The following is a 21,546-nucleotide window of genomic DNA, read 5'->3' as shown; positions in this document are numbered from 1 at the left end:
AGGCGGGCGGCAGGCAGGGCAGGTGTTTTATTATCTTTTCTGTCTTTTTTTTTTCTTTTTTTAAGCCAATATGAAAAGTGAGGCTGAAGCTGGCTGGAAAGAAGGCGAGCCCCAGCGGGGCGTAGAGGAGAGCGTGGTGTTTTCCGCGGTAGAAACCTGGTTGCCTGTTGAAGGGGCCTCTTGACAAGGCTGCCTCTGGGCCCAACAGCAACGAGGGGACCTTCCGTCTCCTCCATCTTTACAGCCGTGGAGATCCTGATGTCTTCTTCCACCTGGTCCACCACAGGTGGTTTGTCTAGTACCTCCCCTCCGCCCTCTTCGCTGTGGGCGATCCTGCCAGGAGCACGCGTCTCCAGGCAATGTAGCTCTGAGGATTGGGGGACATGCAAACCTCTACCGCTGCAAGGTCTTGGTCCACAGAGAGGGGGAAAAAAGCCCTATGTTAGCTGCTTTTATGACAGAAACTTCTCCTCTGTAGAAGCACAACAGGCAAAGAGCTCTGGGCCACCGGCAGGGCCCTCCCTGAAAGACCCTGTGTGCAGGGACCCCTAGAAGTGCGTTGTGCGGCCCCCATCCCCCTGGGCACAGTGGACATGCTCAAGTGGTTGTGGGTTAAGGCCAGGTTGGAGGGAAAGGAGGTATGCAGAGGGATTTGCCCTGTCGCCATATTGCATTTTGCAAGATGTCAGAGAGACTAGTGCAGAGGGGAACAGCTGAGGAACGAACCACCCCCCGTGGGTGTCATTCGGAGCGGTGCGTGCTGTCTCCATCTGTCATTTCAGCAGAGGGGTGAATTTGGCTCTTTAGAGCAGGGTTGGGCAAAATGCAGCCCACAGGCCGGATGTGGCCCACCAAGCCATTCCATCCAGCCCACGGGGCCCCTAAAAAATTTAGAAAATTAATATTTATCTGCCCCTGGCTGACTCTCATGCGGCCCTGGATGGCTTGCCAAAACTCAGTAAGCAGCCCTCCGCCCAAAATAATTGCCCGCCCCTGCTTTAGAGCGTATCCTGCCATCTCCATCTCCCAGGGAAACTAATCCCTTTGCGAGCTGTAGAAACAACTGTGGTTTTGCAGAATTCTTATGCAAATCTCTATCCATCAGTCCAGCCAAATAGAAGAAGAGTTTAAAAAGCCATATTTTGCAGGTCAAATGAAGTTTGCTGAATGGCTTGGCTTGGCTTGTTAACAGAAATAGAACTGCATTTAACCATCCTGAAGGGAGATGGTGACTGCTGCTCAGTCTATAGCACCCTCTTGTGTGATAAAAGGGCTGTATGTGATTATTATGCGCAGCATCTTGGCTTTGACTTGGAGTAGGTATTTATATTTAATTTATAACTGTCTGTCTTCTTGTGTTTGTTTATTCTAGATGCATCAGTTCATGATATCTGCCAGTGTGCTTTGGTCATACACTGGAGATCCTTCTGTCTTTTCAGTGCCTTTACATCACTTCCATCAATGGCTGCTCTAGTGCCCTTGTCAGGTAACATAGAAGTTTCTCTGACTTCAGCATTTTCTCAAATTAGAAAGGCAGGCACTGCAGCAGGCAGTTATTCTTTGCGTCATCCATCAGGTTTTCCTGTTGGGAGGGTGTTGGTTCAGAGAAGCACCTATAGCAGCAAAGATCAAGCTGTGTTCAGGAGCAGGTTCAGCCTGGCTTGGTGTCAGGCTAACATAGGCGTTTGTTTTCCATCACTGCAACCTTTTCAGCTGTTAGGTTGCCTCCTAATCCCATTTCAGCACTATTTAAGGGTAGCAACAAGGGTTTCATTTGTAAAAACTGGCTGCTGGTGTTTTCAGCTTAAAATGTTGTGAGAATGGGTCTAGTGAATGTAAAGGTGGAAACATCTAAGCCCTGTATACACCAACACTGGCTGTTTTTAACAACAGTGGAGCTACACTGGCTCTAGTGCAACAATGAGAGAATTTAGCAAAATTTTCTGTGTAGAAAGAGGTTCTTGGAAGGTCTGGAAACCAGTCGAGTGTAATCTGTGTGGCAAGCTCTGTGTTTTAAATAAGAGGTGAGTTCTTCACTATTAGTTATGGAACCATTATCAACCAGTTGTCTAAAATGGTGAGATAAACATGTTTATGAGTTACGAACTTGTTAACTCTTGTATAGAAGGAAATTAGGGTGAAGCAGCTACTTTCCAGGGCAGAGGGAGGGTCTTGTGAGTCAGCACTGGACTCTGCAGGAAAGCTGTATTCAGTTCTTGGGCACGGGGACTGTGACAAACTCTGGAGGGTGTTTGTGTGATTTTCATTTGGAGGACTAAGAAAGTAGAGCCAGTCAAGTCCAATTGGCTCTACTGATACTATCCTCCTAGATTAAACGGTGGAAGAACAGGGCCTGTCTGTGAGATGGAGTCAGGACCTACTTCACCTACCAACAGTAATTGTTTAGTTTATGTTGCAGATTCTCATGGCAGTTAAAGGGATGTGACCAAGTTGATGATTAAGTTTTATAGACAGAGCTGTTGTCGCTAGTAATTACCTGTCTGAAATTTTAAAACTCCTTTGTACCTTTCCACACTGCTTCCTGGTGGTAATGTTGTTTTAGGCATGTCAAGTTGCATGTTGTTAAATTCTCACTGTTAAATTTTTGCATCTTGTCTAATCTGCTTATGTTTGTTTGTAGCATCCTGGATCCCTTCGTCCCAGGCTCCTAATTGGGCTGGACTTGTGAGAGAGGCTGGCTATATGAAAGATCACGGTAACCAGTTTGCAAGCTGAAATTGTGCTAACCGAGAAGCTTTGTTCTGCAATTATCTTGTGAACCTGTCAGCTCTGCGGCTGGTGCTTTCATGCTGCTGCTCACCATACCACAAAAAACGCAGTCTTAAAACAGCTTCATTTGATGCCCTCAAGTGGTGACACTGTGTACTGGTGTATTTAAATTAAGAGTGCACAGATGAACCAGCATCAGTCAGAAAAGTTCATTAAATACTTGGCACCCCGAGTCACAAAAATGCCAGAGTCTAAAATTCCTTGCTCTGCCATAGGCTGTCTGTGTGGCCTTGGCAATAGAGTATTATTCATTATTTCTATTACCACATGGCCTAGGACCCTTGAGTATCTTGGTTTTCTCAACTACAAAATGCAGGTTGTGCCTCCTTGCCTTGGCAGATGTTGTGAGTGTAAATGTATTAATAGGAGTAAGCTGCTTGGATACTGAAATGACAGGGAGCCATAAAAAGAGACAGAACCAGCAGGGGATGGGGGAATGGACTGAATAGAGACCATCCCCATCACTATCTGAGACAGTTGTGTTATTCATGTCCTTGTCATTCTGGATGAAAAAGCAAAAGCTGCCTTTGAAGGAATACTGAAGAGTGAGCTAGAAAGTGGAACTATCAATTTGATTTCTTTTGCAAAATCCTAAAACAGATTTATCTCTAGGGTCAGCACAGAAATGGACACAAGCGCAACAGCGCATGTATTGAGTTTTATGGGAGAGTTAATCCAGCCTGCTCTCAGTAATTTAAAGGGACAGTGGATGCTTGCAATTAAGTAAATGAAAGACTAGAAGTACTTGCAGGTGCTGTCCTTGTCCCTCAGCCCTATTATACAGGATTGTGGTTTACCATCATTTTCTTCTTCCACAAGTTTCTGTTTTTCAGTGCTGCACTATTGTAAGGCTGAACTCAGCATGGTGCTGTCAGACACAGTTAATAAACTGACAAAGTAAATAAAACAGCAGCAGATTGGGAAAAATTAACCATGGAGCTTATTGTAACAGTTGGAGGTAGGCAGTTTTTAGAGACATGTAGACTGTTTTAGATGTGCCAGTGGCCCCCTACATGATCTACTTTTAGCACTGAGCCAAATTTTCTTTGGCCAATCCAGAGAGGAGAATTAATTTTGTTTTATTCATAGGCTCATCTACCCCTGAAGTACTGATTATCCAGTGACATCCATAATTAAGAAAAATACATTAGCAGGAACATTCTTTTCTCAGATAAACCTGGATGGAAATGTTAGTCTGCTATGGGGCTGCCCTGTTTAACAAATAGCAATGTGCTCCAACTTAAGGAGGAAACTTATGCATCATTTTCAAATGCAGGTTTCAGCTTAGTATGGGGTTAGGCCCTCATTATTTTCAGTACAGATGCACTGAGCTTTCTCTTCTGTGCGAAGCATGTCTGCAAAACTCTATTGAAATAACCTTACAAGGATTGGGTGCATAATCAAATCCAGTCAGTAGACTTTGTAATGGAAATGGTGCTAAGGCATATATATTTGCAGGTAACTCGGAGTGACAACTGGATTTCAAAAATTCAGGTTGTTTATGCCTATTTCCTAGCTGCATAAATATTTAAGTAAGTGACAAACTTTGGTTTCCCATGGGAGACCCTTGGGTTACAGCTGACAAGTGAAGATTTTATTAAGCAAAACATGGCAAACTAATTTCCTATATTGTTTATAACCAGATAGTTAATTATTGGCATATCTGTTTTTAGATATTTTTGCAGTTCATTTTGTCAGTCACTCCAGGTCTTTGGTAATGAACACTAAGTTCTGTTGTGCTCAGCATCCAGTTCAATATTAAATCGGCGCGCATGCTGCATGCAACAGATTTATAAAGTAAGCAACACAGTGACCTAGCTATGTGGCACTTGCATAGATCCCCACTACCATCTTATCTGAGCAGCTTACAATTGCGTAATGTATTTGTCCTCACAACACCCTTGTGCGGGAGCAAAGTCTTGTGGCCCCTGAGGACAGCTTGCCAGTGGAATCGGTTTTGGTAGCACCTTAGATGAATGCATAAATGAAAGGATAAAAACATGGATTAGCACCTCATTAGGATGTGAAGCTGTTAGCGGTGAGTGGCTTAATTTCAGCATGGGCACCAGAGAGCACATTTCTATGTGGAAATCAGTTTGTATATCCACTAGCTCTACTAAGTTATTCAGTCACCTTTGTGCTTCTTTTCTGATGTCTTGCTTTATTCCTTTCAGATTTTTTTTTCTATATGTGAAAAAAAATTGATAGTAAAGAACTCTCAACAGGTAAAGGCATAAGAGTGTCCAGTGGGTGGAAGCTGAAACTGGAAATAAGGCACATTTTATAAAGTGAGGATAATTAACCATTGGAACAGCTTACCCAAAGGTGTGGGGGAGTTATCACTTGAGGTTCTTAGTCCAAATTGAAGTCGGTGTAACCTGTCATTGTGCTGTTGACTGCAGTAGAACTGTGATGGTTTATACCAGTTGGGGATCTAGCTCTTGATGCCTTACCAAATTCTGGCTTTTGGTCAATCAGAAATATCACCCTTTAAAGTTTATCTTAGTAGCAAAACATAGGGATTTTGGTCAGACTAGAGGATATATATACAGACAGACAGACAGACAGACCACTATAATCCTCTAGTCTGACCAAAATCCCTATGTTTTGCTACTAAGGTAAACTTTAAAGGGTGAGATAGATAGATAGATAGATAGATATAGCTATTAGAAGAGACTTTAAAGGGTGATGCTTTATTTTGATGCTAAGCCCCTCTTGATAGGGTGCTTACAAACCTAACCTGACACCCTCTAAGAGAAGGCAACAGCCATCAGTGTCTTAACTAGATGTCATCTCCCACTTGAATTGTTTCTCTTAACTGTTTTACAAGGCCTTTGTTTTATTCTTTTGAATGTGCACGTTGTAGATTTTGCCCTTCCCTGGAGCGTCCCAGGGTATGTAAAGCTGTAACAACTATTTTTTAAGAAAGAAACATGGTGAATAAATCTGTGATATTGCATTGCAGCCAATTATTTTGTTGTAATTCAAATAGTTTTAATATATTTGAATGAGGGTGGCTGTAGCTTGAGCAACTTCAGGACTGACCGTTGGCATATAACATGTACATTTTACACTACAGATAATTAGAATCCATACACTAAGTCCAAACAAATGCATTGCATCTGAAATATAGTATTTGGGCAATTGTGAGGTGTTTAAGAAAGGATTTATGAGTTGCATTGCAGCTGGCATGTAAGGGTGCAAGTGAGGCTGACTAAGGTAAAAAGATGCCTCTGATGCACAGGTCTAAGGTCTGCATTTATGCTAAAAAATGGAATGAAAATCACAGGGATTTTGTAAAAATATCTTTAATGTGTAAAATACGTGCTGGAGTATTTCAAAAGGTCTTGTTTAGAGTGGTATGAGTCGAGTAGATGATTCACATATGCATGAGACATTTGATCGTCTTGTTTCATTGAATTCATGCAACTGTAAAAACATTTGATGTTCATTTTTATGGGGGGGTTGGGTTACGAGTGAATTTTGGCTTTAACCGTTGCATAGTGATTAAGCCTTTTGCTGCTCTTGTCATCTTTCTTAGCTCAATCTCAAACAAGAATAAAATTCACTCGCTTTAAAAAAAAAAAAAAAAAGATTGGCTAAAAGTACTGGAATTCCTTAGGCCTAAAGTGAGGACTGGACAAGCTTTAGCAATACCGGTTTCCATCCTCAAATTGCATCAAATCTCAGCTGACAGGATCCACCCCTTGAAAAGGGAAGGTAGGTCTCTATCTGCTGCCAACAGTGCAATCAATGTAAGGATGCCTCTTGTAATCTGTATAGCTTTCCACTAAGATCAGGGCTGACCTTCCTTTTCCTTTCTCCCATCCTTTTGACAAGGTATTAATGGAATTCTCAGATTCATTGGAATCTGACAGGCCGCAGCATAAGCACTTCTACTATGGCCTCAAACTTGTGACCGTTGAGCTGTCAACCATGCAACTTCACGCCCACACTACCCCAGCCTCCTGATCAGGGCTGATACTGTAACTAATTCCTTATTGATCAACTTCTTTCTACTGTTAGCTTGCAGAGGATTCAAAAGCTATATCCCAAAAATGACACAGCTTTGTTGCTCATAGTCTGAATCCCTGGAGTATTTCCTCCATTTCTGTGAAAGTTCACAAGCTTATAATAATGCTGTAAAAGTGTTAAGATAAAAAACCCACCAACCTTTCAGAGCTTTAAAGCACACTGAATTAAGAAGAAATTATACGAGTCTGAGGGCTCAGTCCTGCAAGTCTTTAGTTTACAGAACTCACTGTTTTCCCGCAGGAACGTTGTGTGCCATGAACATGCAGTAGGTGAGCCTTTCATCATTTACTGAGGCATAAAGAGTGTGTGCTTGAGAGGGGGGAAGTGATTGTAAAGTAAGGCTGTTGTCAATTTACGTTAAGCACAGATGTGACATAGCTTGAGTGGCAGCTGTTGAGCATAGATCACGAAAGTGCAATAAATGTGGGCGCTGCAATGCCATTATGGATCCTCATGAAGCCAGGCCTTTCTAAAGCAAAGCAAGGGTGGACATAGTGCTGAAAGTGACTGTTGAATGTATAGAGATGCTGTGCAATATCCAGGTTAAAAAACGACAGTTTCCAGTTGTCATAGTCCAGCAGGATGCCAATCCTTTTTGGAGGAACTGTAATCCTAATGTCTGGTGTTGTTCCACTGTGCAGAAATTCATATTTGTGCCTACAAGTGAAAACAGGAAGGGGAAGAACAAGTCTTGACACTCAGTATGTTTGAGAAGGAAGCTGCATTCCTCTGAGTACATGCAGGCCAGGCCCATCCTCCCATAGCAAATGGACCACCTCACCAGTCCAAGACTGGATGTGCAGCCTTATTCTTCCCACAGTCTGGGTCTGTTTTGGAACAGATTATACAGGATATTTTGGCTGCAGTTGTATTCACCATCATTTACAAAGGGCCAACGTCTCCCCATCTGGAAAAAGTCAGAGGAAGAGACTGTGGCCTCTTGTGTTTCTCTCATCTATGCAGAATAGATAGGGGTTTGATGTCAAAGCACTGAGGGCTGGAGGTCCAACAGCCACCTTGACAATTCCTGAGTCCACTTCCTACTCCATATACGAGCTGTGCTGGACTCTCTGCCTTCCCCGTCAAATGCACAGGGAGAGTCAAAGGGAGTTACAGCTTGACAGAGAGCAGCATTTTCTCCTCAGATCTGCGATTGGATGATTGCAAGCTCTGACAGGAGAAAGGCAAGAAGAATACCTACTCTGCTTTTCTGCTTGTCCTGGCCAAGCCCTGTTCCCCAGTTGCTCACAGAGCCCAAACACTATGGTTACTTTAGAGAAAGTCCATGAAGCTGAACCAGGGGTGACTGATGCTTCCGGGGGAGGACCACAATTGCAGACCGGAAACTGTGGACTGGAAGCAGCTGGCCCAGCAAACTGTGGACCACCAGCTGGAGCACAGGTAAAGCTACCCCCAGCCCCCGCTTGGCTCTGTGGGGCTGCGGTTTGCCATCCTGAGCAGTGCTGAGTTGGGGGCCAGTCTGGTGGGGGGCACGTACCCTCTCTACCAGTCGCCTTTAAGCTGAACCATGCTCCTTGTGCTTTGGGGAGCCAACATTCACTTTGCATGTGTGTTAGCAGATGTGAAATGTATTCCATCCAAAGCCATCTGAATTAATGGCTGGCTGGATGTCAGCCACAGTAATATCTGCCCCTGCTTACAAAGCCACTTTTCCTATCAGCATTTCTCAACCCATAGGACACAACCCAAAAGTGGGTGGCAAGAATATATAAAAGGATCACAATCAAACTTTAAAAATGAATTGTCCTTTAAAGGAGAAAAATGTGGAAAGCCAGGACCCATTTGTAAATATTGATGGCTAGTCCGAACCCAGAGCTCCACACATCCACCCCTTGCCATACACACTGGGGTAGGGCTGAGGCCTTGGGGGTGCAGGGGGCAGCAGATCAGAAATGAGGGGCACTGGGTCAGGACTGGCCATCAATGTTTACAAATGGGTCCCAGTACAAAAAAAGTTGAGAACCACTGTTTTAGATAGCATCTCTGGTTAAGGTGGGAGTTCCTCTGGGATGAGCAGCCAGAGTGACACTACTAAGAAGTTCCTCTGAGCTTCAGCCACTGCATGTTCATATCCCTCATTTCCCAGAGGATGACCTTTTTATGTCATGGCTCCTAGGGCACAAGTAAAAATCACTGCAATTGTCACTGATTGGAACACTTAATGGAACACACGATGTCTAATGCAGCCAGACCTTTTCTTCTCCATTAAGGCACCATTTGAATAATGCAACACATGCTCAGGCACTCAATACCCTTCCTAAGTGCAAAGTGTGGCAGTCAAAAATACAAGTGGCTTAACAGTGAAGGGAGGTGGAGTCTGCAGCCCTCATTTCTTTCAGCACTAATGAATAGCTGATACAGCATCTCAGAGGATCCAGCTTCTTCCTCAACCATTCTTGCCTGCACCAGTTCAAAGGGTTGGCAGCTTTTCACAGGGAAGTGTCTCAACATGGTGCAGAAGGGGTTTGCCCTAGTCAGATTTTCTTTTCCCTAAAATCCTTATGAAATACCTCTAGAGCAGGGGTTGGCAGCCTATGGCCTGCAGGCTGGAACCTTTGGATCTGGCCTGCAGAGGTGAGGCTTTGGCAGCATTTGGCTGTGGCTGGGTGTAGGAAGAGGTGGGGCAGGGGACTGGATGGCACCTTCTGGTCTCCATGTGTCACTACAGAGACAGATGCCAGCTGCAGGCACTCTTCCCTCTATGCTGCCCTGAGATGTGCTGGATGTGAGCACTTTTTCCTGTGGGGCTGGGAAGACTGGCTTAGCCTAGGCATGGTCCAATTAGAGGTCTGGCTCAATGCAGAAATGGAGAGCATAGAGACTGTCTGAGAATTGGTTCAAGACTGGATGCTTTTGTATAGTTTGGCACTTATTTTGCTTTGTGGCAAAGCAGAGCTGCTCTTCTGCAAGCAAACTAACAACATGGCAGGGCTCTCCCATTCCTTAGTCTATGATAGGGCATGCACTAAGGGAGCTGAGCGTATAGGATTTAGGGCCTGTCTTCTCCAAAGCAGGTTTGAAGCTACAGTGTCCTCACCACCAGGCTAAGGGCTAGAACTTTGCCCTCTTCTTGAAGCTGACCTGCTGCATCTTGCATTTAATAGTCATTAGCTAAATTAGAGCACAGATACTGCCAGCACACTGGGCCTAACTTGGAACCCACAGCCTCAACTTGCTAGGGCAGCAACCTTGTCACTGAACCACACATACCTCCTGCTTTGGTTTTTTCCCTCCTGGCCCTCCATACCTGTCACTGTTGGCTGCTTAGCAAGCAAGTTTCAAGAGGACAGTTAGTAACAGCTCTGCTGATGCCCAGTGTGTACTCAAGTGAGCAGAGTGCTTTACTAAGAGGCAGGTGATGCTGGTTCAGATCCTTGCTGGGCTGACATGTGAGAGCTGCTGTCTTCTGACTAGTTCTTGCTAGTCCTAGGAGTTTGCCCCATTAGTTTTGGGACGTGTGTGTCCTTATGCATGTAGCTGGCTGTTATTAACACCTATTGGTATTGCAGAGTCTTTGAGTAAAAAATCCGTAACCAGTCTTAGGAGCAAGGGCCAGCACTCAAGTCCAATTGTTCAGAGCAGGAGTCTCCCTGGGCTCCTACAGCGTAGGAGACAGCGAGGCTTCTACAATGCTTACTTTCCTTTTGGGCCTATGGCTACCCACTCAGCCAGCTTCAAGAAGAGGATGAAGGGATGGAAAGTTCTCTCAGCTATGACTTGGGGTTTAGGGCATGAAGACAACCCACAAATTGTATAGGTTCAAGTGAAGCCTAGAATCTGTGTATCATGTCCTGGACAAGCCGGCTAACCATTAGGCTGTGCCAGCAGTGTTGCCTACGTGGATGGCTAGCTGCCAGGACAAAAAAAGCTAGGAGAACTACCTGTCTTCATAGGCACGATAGGGTGCCTCCATGCATGTGGTCATCTACAGCATGATCTTAGCAGCTGCTACATGTGCCATATAGTGGGTGAAACAGGCTTTAACCCTTGGGTGGGGGGCACACTTTTGTAGTGCTATAGATGCCCTTAGAGCACTACTGAACGCAAGCATGTTATGTGGTCAGGATGTCTGTGAGGTTATAAAAGCTGGTGGACTCCACCACAAATATGGCCAACAGGAACTTCTCTGTAGCGCTATGGTTTTATAACGTTACATATAATGTGTGGATAGTTACATGTAACGGTACAGGGTGGGAGGGAGCGCATCTCTTGATTCACTCCCTCCCTCTATAGTGCTGTCAGAGCTGCTGCTGCTCTTCTAGGGAATGCTGCTGTCACCACTGTAGCACTTTGTGCTACAGATAGACACATGTCCAAAGCCTGCGGCCCTTCCAGTTGGGTGTTACTTAGGATAAGAGGGGTTCAGAGTATGAATCCCAGTTTTACATAGGCTCCTGCTTCCAAGAGGACAACACTCCCCCTTGGGCAGTGTTTCCTATTGCTTGACTTAGTCAGCCTCTTGCTTAGCGTGCTGGCTGTTATGGAACCCCAGTGCCTAATTCTTCCCATTTAAATTACAGGACTTGTAGGCAGCTAAGCTGAATTTGTGACTTCCAGCCCTAGAACAAGATATCTAACTTTTAGGCAGGGGAATGCTCAATGTCACCTCATCCAAGTCCCTTTTTAAATCTTGTGCCCCTCTATTCTGGCCTTGCCAATTCCCAAAACTGAAGATGGAAATTTACAGCCACATATTTTAATGACTGACTTAGACTTCACTTAATCAGCCCCAGCAGTTAAGGTTCTAGCCACCAGACATAAAGAGGAGCTACATTTGCTGTTATTACCAAAAGAACAGAAATGTAGAACCGTTACCTTGATGGCGTGACAATATGCCTCAGGCACCAGGATGAGTTGTTTGCCCCCAGGTACCCCTGCCGGTGTGTGTTTTCATAAGCCACACCAACCCTGTATTCCATATCTTCTTCAACTTCCACTTCCCAGTAATGCTTTCCTTGGAATAGTATCATGCTTCCCAGGATAGCAATGCATCTGTGGAAGAGATGAGAGGCATGTCTTGTTTGTTTTAATATGCATTTAAAGGATGTAAGTTTTGTGCACAAACATGAAATATTTACAAAGAAGGGTGAGGCGGACTCCTTCCTCAGTAACACGACCTAGCTCTGCAGCTGTTGTAAACTCATGCAGCTCAGCTGAGCAGCTGGCCCAGAGAAAGGACAAAGTAATCATTGACTTATTCTATGACATCCAATGGATTTTTTAAATATATATTGCATGGGTTTTTTTGAGATGTGTTTTTTATAGCTAGTTTTACTGTTGCTGGTTGCTGTGTCTCCAGTTCAGGCAGAACACAGAGCACACATCATCTTTCTCCCCTGCTTCCTCCCCACCTCACCTGTCAGTTCACCCATGACACGTACTACAAGATGGCATTCAGCCTATGAGGGCTTATTCAGTTCATATTCAGTCATGACTCCTGGCCTTATATCTACAGCATCTTGGAATGCCACAGTAGTCTCCCATCCTGTACTACCCAAACCTAGGGCTGTTTACCTTCAACAATCAGGTGCAGCTGCTGTGGTCACTGTAGTATGCTACACTGAGCCAAACAAATGTGCCACAGTATGGCCTTGATCCCAGCAAACCTTCCATTGACTGCAAGAGCAGGCCTGCTAGCAAATGTTTGAGTTTTAAATAATTACCATAGTGCTCTTGTGTTAGAAGAGGCAAAAATAGATGAATATCACCATGGTCTGCTCATTGCTGCTGGCAGAATCTCGACATACTGCTGGCTTAACTGGTTCAAAGTGGTATACTCTGGCTCTGCCAGTATACACACTCCCATCATAGCAAGGTAACCACGGCATAGGCGAGCCCTTTATATATTTCTTCTCTTACAACCCAGAGCTTCATTCTTTTCCTCTTCAACCACCCATATGCAGACCCCAACATGGCAGATCTCTTTAACAGGACAAAAAACCTGGTGACTGCTTCTGTCCTCACTGTTGGGCATTGCTGAGCAGTCACAGTGCTTGAGGGACTAGCCAGGATGCACGTAGCTTGGATGCAAAATTAAGGTTTAAGACAAATAATAATAGACCAAAACCTGTTCCCAGCTCTGTGCAAGCAATTTAACAGCAGCTTTTCTATGGGAGATGAAGTTGTCATTGTTATGTCTGGACCAGCCTCTTCCTCACACTGGGTGCATCTCAACAAGATTTTTTTTACTGTGCAGTTGACTATTTAACTGCACAGTAAACATCCCAATGTCTACACATGTGCCCCTCTTAAGATGCATGAAACTAATTAACTCTGCAGCAGGGTAAATACAAGTACCGCTCCACTGCAGAGGTTGTTCGTGCTCATTAATTACACATGTAGCTTCATACACTCAGTAGCACCTTGCTCCACATATTATTAGACATAATGGAACTGATGGTGCTACTAAAGACATAAGCTGAGACTCCACATGAAAATGGCTGGCAGCACCTACCCCCATGTCTGGGTGTCAGAACTTTATGAAACACATTTTCCATCTCAATGGGCCATAGGGCTGTTAGCCAGAGACTAATTTCATTTGTTTGATGCCTTTAGCAGTGTATGGTATATGCAGCTTTTCAAATTTACCAACGACACTTTAGCAAGGACAGTTAGTCCCACAGAGTAAGCTAGCCACAGTTAGGCATCCTTTTAGAAGACACATACCCATGCTGCAGCAGCCTTCATGCCAGTGTCATGTAGGAAAGCTGGTATTAAATCATACAAATAAGGTTTAAATGTGGATTTGCAGACTGTATTCCTCTGATGGAAATAAATTTGGAAAGCAAAGGGCTTAGCTGTCAAAAAAACTCCACCTCAGCCTCCAGGTGATACTGACGGATGATTAAAATCCTAGGATGCTGGGAGCTGGGGGCGTGATGAGCTACGTAAGCAGCAAGAGAAGACTGTGAGCCCCTCCACCACCTAAGCAGCAAACCCTTACAGTAACCCTGTAGTTCATTAGGGGGCCAGTGTTAATGGCTGAGAGGAGAGTAAATGACTGCTGAAACCTGGACTCAGTTAAGAATTCCCCAACAAAACAAAAAAAAGATAGCAGCCCAAAAAGCAACCGTGCCAAACGGATATGCGAGCATCTGTGAATAAAGTATTACCATAGTAATAAGAATTTCAAAGCCACCAAGGCAAGCCTGAGTCAGATTTTGAAGGGCTGCCATGGCTCAGAAATGGATTACTCTCTAAGATTACATAAACTTCAGAAAAAAGTGTTTGCTGTGTAATTTTCTTGTAGCCCATGTACAAGTATTAGTCAGGGGCTTTTTTTGCCAATATCCTGGTAAAAAGGAAGGGTCAGGGAGTTCACAACAGCATCAAAAGCTTAGCCTCAGAGTTGAGGATTATTTCGGTGCCAGCTCTGGCTGTTTATGTGCAACATAAAAGAGCCCCTAGGATGGGAGATGAAATCCCATTTAGCATCATCAGGATGACTTTAATGAAGAGAATCTTCTAGCTCCTGGCTCTTTTCCATTTTGCCCTCTAGTTACACACTCATCTTATTGGCAAAAGGGCCTCATGTTTTGCAGAGAAGATCTAAGGTTCATTCTTTTTCTATTCAGTGCATTAATCAATCCATGCAGTGGTCCAGAGTGCTTATGTGTTCTTTACTTGGGAGAGACAAGAAATGGGCAGTAATAACCTGAGCTAAATATTGTGTGTTCCAAACACACAATAATGGCTTGGGGCGGGGAGGGCATTAAATAGCAAAGGGCCTGATTTGGGCTATTAATTGTGTTCACTTTGTTATAATAGTGAACACAAGTAAGTTTACCTATAATGCCAGACCACAAGCAAAGGAGGGATTATAGAGTCCCTGCTAAGAGCCAGGGTTGCCTAAGTATGGGACAAGACAAGATGGTCCTCTAACACCCACAGGGCCTGGAATAGCTTTATTGACGTTTCACCAAAGATGGTACAGCTGCACCCAGGAGGCTGGGGGAAAGCTGCATGACATGAACATAACAATGGAGAGAGGAATATGAACAAGCAGGGTGGCAACTCCTGGTGGAGGGAGTCTGAAGAGAGAATCTGGAGTCAGAGACCAGGAGAGGAACTCTGTGAGCTGGAGAGACTGAAAGGAGAAGAGCAGAGCAATCTTGGAGGGTGCTCTGGGCTGTCTGGGTTAGATTGGGACAATGAAACCCCTGCAGTCTTTGTGGTGATGGGGTGGCGTGGAGTGGGGAAAGCATGGGTAAGCAGAGGCACTCTGACTGGTGGGCCTTTGAACCATGAATGCCTTTACTGAGAGACTGTGCTTTGCTGCTTGAAACTTTGGGTTGCACTGCATCTCCTCAGCAGAAGGTGTAGTTCTGCTCAGGAGCAGAACTGGTGGGTACTAGCTCCAGGAGTCAGGGCCACAGAGAATGAGGGAAGGCAGGAAACCAAAAGGCCAGGATTACAGAGTGGGAAGCAGTCTGGGCTCTCCCTCTGCTCTACAAGCCATGCCTAGGCTGCTTTCAGGGGATTCTCTCAGAGGCCAGACAAGGCTGCAGTGCTCCCCAGCAAAGGATGATCTGTGACATCCACCACTGACATTCAGTAGTATTCAAGAGCTAAATCCACAGAGGGGCTTGCCTAATGGCCTTTCCAGGTGCCTAAAAATCCCAAATTTAGTGTCACAAAACTTGGGCTCAGCTACCACCTAATGCTGGATGTGTCTAAAGTCTATGGGGTTCCTAAAGTTTTTCGTATAAATGAAGTTTTTCACAACATGCCTAAAGTTCTGCTTCTGCACATGAAGTGTCTCAATCTTGACAGTACTGAGTAGATCAGGACCTCACCCACCCCCTAGCCCCATCAGGAATCACCAACAAGCTGCTCCTTGGCCTATCTGGCCTGTGGGACCATCTCAGATAGATGATCTCAAGCATGTTTAACAGACCAGGCTCTGAACAGATCTGAGCCAGAAGAAAAATGATGGTCTAGCATTCTCTGGAACAAAGAACCCAGGTCTTCCCATCTCCAGCCTCAGGCCCTACCTTCTAGTGTAAAGAGTTGTGTTAATGCTACCTCTCCCTGTCTGGATCAATTAATATTGACTTATTCATGCCAAGTGGAACACTTTCAACAGGATGGGGTAGAAAGCACCCATCCCTAGAATATCTACAAGCCTGGTGGTTAGGGCACTATTCTAGGAGCAGGAAATTCAGATCTTTTTAGTAGAGAAGAGACTTGAATCAAAGTCACCATCATCAGAGTGCTGTAACCAATCAGCAGTGTGGTTGAAAAGGTAATGGAGTGGCACTGCCCCTTCCTGTTCTGGCTGTGTATTGCTCAGCATGCTGCCACTCTCGGACACCTCTCCTCCCAGGAACTGGGGTGCCCCTCTCAGGACAGCAAGGTCTCATAAAGATTTGGCAGCAGATACTCAGTGTTTTGATGCCCATGTCCCTTTTTGGGGGCTCTAGCTCAAGGTCCCAAACCCGATTCAGCCTTTTTTAAACCCCCATCTGCATCTTTAGGCACCCATGCTCTAGAAAGTTTGGCTGTTAGGCTTCTGAACTGCAGCAACTTTCAGTGAAGTTTAGATTCTTATGGGTCAGATTTTTAGAGCTATTTTGTGCCTAAAGCCACAGGAAACAGTGGGATTTGGGCCCCAAGGCACTGTAAAACTCCCACGACACCTAGCTGCATATTTAGGCAACTAAGAGCCTTTAGAAATCTGTCCCTTACTGCCAAAGTCACTTCTGAGAACTGAACGCAGACTCCTCAACCACTTAAAGGCTCAAAAAGTTTAGCCATAGCAAAGGACTATTTCATAAGGAGCTGGGTAGGTGGTTTCCATTCATTAGAGACGTATAAAAGCAGCCCCAAAATCATCATCCATGAATAGCATGAAAAAGGAATGAAAGGCGCAGGCCTGTGCTCCATGACGTGTGAGGTACCATTGCCATGGCAACCTTGGCAGCTTTTAGAAGTAAGGAAGGGGAGAGAGAGAGGAGGGAGGAGGAAACTCTCGAAGCCTCTCAAGTGTGCAAATGTTGGATCACTATAATTAAAAAAAAATCTAGTAATTATGCTAATTTAAAAAATTCCACTACTGTTGGATTAAGACCACATGGTTTTGATCCGGTTTTTGTGACGCTTGTCTTGGGGCTTTGGGCTCTATCAAGAACTAAAAAGGAAATGAGTTTCAAAGGCAAACATAAGTCTGTGGGCACGAGTGTCACGCAGCCAGAAGGAAGATAGAAATTATATAACACGAGACAAATCCACCACTGACATCCTAATAATGCTAAAAGAGGAAGAGCGAGCAGCAGAACCGGGCCCTCCTGGATGACTGGGGCAGTGCTGGACAAGGCTGGGCAGCCCCAGGGACCAGAAACCATTGAATGTTGTTCTACTCTGCAAAGGGCCCGTGTCACAAATTGAATTCTTATATTAAGAGCTGTGGGTCAGTTTGTCTTTTCCCCAGGTACACTCAGCTGTGCTTTGTGAAGACAAAGATAGCTTTTTTCTCTCCCATAAGCCAGACTGAAGAGCTAAAATCAATTTTTAAAACAATTGTTCATGTGCTGAGACCAAGCAGGACATTTCAGGCTCCAGGGAGAAATCTTTTCAGAAATTTCAAATGATGTGAGAGCAGTGAATCACACTGCAGGCCTTGATGACACTCTAGGTGAAGGTTTGTTAGCAGACTCCCATGAAGATTCACAGCAATATAATGGCCTCCCATTTTCAAAACTAACTCATGATTTTGGGAGCCCAACTTGAAATGCTTTAAAAGGGTTTTTCAGAGTAAATACCGGGTGTGTCTACACATGCGCCTGACTGCGCAGTTGTTACTGCACAGTCATTTAGTACTTGCTTTAGCAGAGCCATTACTATGCAGTCCCAGTGGTGCATGGGTCATTTCCAACCCTACTGCGCAGTAGCAATGAGCTACTGTCGGCATCATGGTTCGTGCCCACTGATGCTACGCTGCTGAAGCTCACCGCTAGAGTGATGTAGTGTCTCGTGTAGACGCGCCCACTGTCTACTTGCTGAAGACCTTGCTCTTTTAAGATGTGGAACCCAAGAATATGGCCTCCTTACCCCTTTGAAAAAATGCATTACATACACAGCACAAAAAAGGGAACACATAGCCATAAGGCTTTCATTTGGCATGGTAAAAATTAATCTGTGCCCAGTTTGAACATGAAACAGGCCGGTGAATCAGTAAACCTTGTCAAGAGGATTTAAATCCTTATGACAAAGATTAGCAGCCATGAAAAACATACATCAACTGTGAATTCTAAGTTCCTGCATATACCTTGTAAAACTGTTATCACGGGATGGCAAATCACATTCCGGGTTTTCTATTTCACTGCAAGCAATTGTAAATCCGTCTTCTAGAACAGACAGCAAAGGATGGGCACTGTCCTCATTAAGATAGAAATAAGTGCCTGTAAAACAACAAAAATTTTGTGATTGATTTCAGTCTCAGCACCTTAAACCCACAATCAGTTATAGACCCGTAACCTAGCTTTAGTCTAGAGGGTAGTGTCTCAATCCAGATTAGGGCTAGCCAGCAGACTGGAAAGGGCCCTGAGGCTGATTTAATGAGATTTCCTCCATTTGGGGCCCAGATCTCATAAGCAAACCTGCTTATCCAAAGCCTTACTGAAGCCAGACAATACAGCTCATCTGGCCTTGGACTTAACCAAGGAACAAACTAACTGCATTGGGTTGGAATGAGAGGGTCAGGTTTGGTTCTTTGCTACCATAAACTAAAAGACCTGTTTACTTAAAAATTCTGAATTGGGCCAGGCATTTAACCTATTCACAAGGAGCTCGATTCTGCTGCTGACCTGGGGTCCTGGGGGTCCTCTTGGGGCTGCAGCTGTGGTGATCCTGTTGGCCAGCTAGGCTCCAGTTTTGCGAGGCATATGCTGCCCCCACATGCATCACCCCACTTTTTTTTTTTTTTGCACAGGTTTTTTTGGCCCTGGGATCTCCTGGAGTCAATCCCCCGCCCCACACTGCTACCTTGCAGCATGGCAAACAGCTGAATGTGCAGTATATGGTGCCACAAACGTGTCTGTAATGCCACATACTACATGGCCACTGTTGTCTGAATGCAGCCCAGGTATCCTTCAGTGCAGTCCTAGAAGATCACCACTGAGGATGGCTCTAGCAGCACAAAGGGGCTGGAGCAGGGCTCAGGAATGCACCACAGGGTCAAGCACTTTTGTGCTAGGTCCTCACCAGAGGCAGCGCATGAGACCTGCTGGGCTGCGGTCACTGCAGGCAGATGGCACAACAGCAGAAGTGAACAAACCTGAAAGAGCCAATCTGTCGAATCTCACAGAAGCAAAAGGATCATCTCCTGCATTTCATGTCCATGCTGTTGTAATAAGCGGAGATGGAGAACAACATGGGGCCCAGCTCACTGATGCACTGGTGAGAAGTGGGTATAACACCACTGTGTTACCTAGGAAGGCTCCCTGGCACTTGCAAAGAAGGAACAGGTAGCCACAGCAACCCCCAGCACTAGGGGGCATACTAGGATACTCCAGGGAGTATGGGATGAGCATTGTGAATTGCTGTTGAACTCCAGCTGTTCTTGCCATAGTGGCCACTGAGGTATATAGACAGGTGGCTGTAAGCTAGACAAGTCCTCAGTGGCCTTTTGGCAAAGAGGAGGTACAAAGACAAGGAAAGCACTGGATTTATGCTTTCTCGTGTGAGCCACATACTGATGCTGGCACACGGTGCCCAGGGGATCTGATCTGAGTTTTAGCTGAAATTCATATGTATCATTCCCAGCAAAAGCACTTGCAGGTGATAAAGGCTATTTTCATTCCTGGTGACACTCCTCACACTTGGGCTGCACATTTAGAGTTTGTAATAATAGCAATCTACATCAGCTGTTTGCACAGTGCAGATTCAGGGGGAAAGAAATCTCTCCATACCAATCCCAAGAGAAAACAGCATAATCAAAATGCAGTTACAACAGTGTGAATACAACACAAACAGTAATGTGGCAATTACTGGCATGCATTTCTGAAAGTGGAAATTTGTAGCAGGCAAAGTAGTCAAGAAGCTGTCTGTAATTCCAAAAACTTCGTTTGATTAAAGCACACTGAAATATCACACAGTTGCTAAAAACATGATCGCAAGTGTGTAGGTTTGGATGTGCTGGCCAGTCGCTTCTACCCATTGACTGAAGAATGACCTAGGAGCTTCCCCGGGAATTACAAATGCAATACAAAGCAGGCAAATACTTTGTTACTGAATTTTAGTCAGAATTTTAGTAAATAGTTACTCTATGAAAGTTGTCCAGGGAATGAAAGGGTGCCAAAAAGTTCAATTTCACCTGTATTCTCAGAAGAGAATCGCAGGAATGAAGTAAAGTGAGTTTGTTGGAAACTGGAGTGTTTCAAGATTTCTGGTGCTTTTACAGAATCATTTCAGTGAAAGAATGGAACCACAATGAGGTAAAAGCAAGTGTCCACATACTGTCCCTTAGAAATTAGTTCTGATCAGACAGTTTGGAGGGGGCAAGAATGTCACTCCCTAGTGAAAATCTCCCTGAACAGGTATCTAGGCTTGTTAATAAATGTATGTAAGATTTTTTTTTGGTGGCAAGCACTTGGCAATTACTCAGTCCTAAGCCTGGTATGGATTGGGGTATCATCACTACCAGGGCCATCACTGTCCACCATCACTACCTCCACCCTGGAGAATTAACCTCCCAGCACAGTCTTCTTTTTCCGCACATTAGAAGATGCTCTAAACTGGACTGAAGGGGGAATGAGACAGATATCCATCCACAGGGCTAGTTCGCAGATGCTCAAAATATCTATAAGATAGATTTGCATAACATAACTCTTATCAGAAGTGCTGATGAACTAACTCTTCCACAGTACCTGTGGTGTGGATGGAAACAGGCTCACTCCTTTCACTGGAACCACCCATGTTGACAGCTCTGACAGAGATAAGATAGCTGTGTCTTGGCTGCAGCTGAATTAGAGCTTCACAATTAGGAATTCCCACAATAGATCTGTAGAAAACAGAGGAAGAATTATGAGCTACAAAATAAAGGCAAATCCTTTGAAGTTATTTTCCCAAAGAACACACAGAGAATTGGATTAAACTACTCATACCTCAAAGTATTTCCTTGCTTTTGCCCTTTTCAGGTTTGTTATTACTAGAATGAAGCTGAAGGGAAACTTATGTGAATTATGCTGTATTTAAATTAATGTGCTTCACCTGTGCCCCAGAGCCTCGTATGTTCACTTTCTATAACTGTTCATGCAACTGAGTCTGCTAACAATAAAGCTCACCAAAAGTGAATTATAATTCAGCATCTGGGAAATAAATTAAAGTTTACTTTCTGTGAGCCTTTTCAGCAAAATCCTGATAAGAATTGCCCTTAACTAATCAGGGAACAAAAATAAAACCACATCTCATCTGATCAGTCATGAGAGGAAAACTGTTTAAATTGGGGATTTTCAATTTAAAGCTACTGGCATGGCTGTAATACGTGAAAATCTTCATCAGATCATTTCCACCAACATATAAAAGAGAACAGTCACAATCTGTTCATTAACAGCCCACAAACAGACAAAATTAATAGAAATAATGTACTTGTTATAAAACATTCACAGAGTTGGAGGTGCCACTTAACAACTGCATTAGCTGATCTGAATTAGTTTTAAACCTTCTATATTTTCTGCTTTTCCTAGAACAAAATGCTTTGTT

At 44.4% G+C, this 21,546-nt stretch overlaps 2 protein-coding genes and 1 non-coding gene across 5 annotated transcripts in view; 2 read left to right on the top strand and 1 right to left on the bottom strand.

Moving 5' to 3' along the window:
- Window positions 1-6: 6 nt before the first annotated feature.
- Window positions 7-21,546, top strand: part of WHAMM (WAS protein homolog associated with actin, golgi membranes and microtubules) — a 63,396-nt gene continuing 41,856 nt past the window's right edge. Inside the window, exons 1-3 of the mRNA XM_025212084.1 lie at window positions 7-286; window positions 1,373-1,486; window positions 2,642-2,716. The gene's annotated coding sequence lies outside the window, so the exon portion shown is untranslated. The remainder of the gene's footprint in view (window positions 287-1,372; window positions 1,487-2,641; window positions 2,717-21,546) is intronic.
- LOC112551374 lies at window positions 2,268-2,398 on the top strand. The gene has a single exon (XR_003095671.1).
- Window positions 6,081-21,546, bottom strand: part of FSD2 (fibronectin type III and SPRY domain containing 2) — a 33,100-nt gene continuing 17,634 nt past the window's right edge. For all 3 annotated transcript variants that reach the window (XM_025212082.1, XM_025212083.1, XM_014523099.2), the window contains 4 exons: window positions 20,712-20,845; window positions 18,113-18,245; window positions 11,662-11,838; window positions 6,081-7,482 (listed from right to left, as the gene is read on the bottom strand). In XM_025212082.1, the coding sequence (XP_025067867.1) occupies window positions 7,230-7,482; window positions 11,662-11,838; window positions 18,113-18,245; window positions 20,712-20,845 (697 nt within the window). In that variant the 3' untranslated portion in view covers window positions 6,081-7,229. The remainder of the gene's footprint in view (window positions 7,483-11,661; window positions 11,839-18,112; window positions 18,246-20,711; window positions 20,846-21,546) is intronic.

This window comes from Alligator sinensis, unplaced genomic scaffold (assembly GCF_000455745.1).
Source record: "Alligator sinensis unplaced genomic scaffold, ASM45574v1 scaffold476_1, whole genome shotgun sequence".
In the NCBI taxonomy this organism is placed as follows: Eukaryota; Metazoa; Chordata; order Crocodylia; family Alligatoridae; genus Alligator; species Alligator sinensis.
Note: the sequence above shows the minus strand (reverse complement) of the source record. Positions and strands in the feature narration are given on the sequence as shown.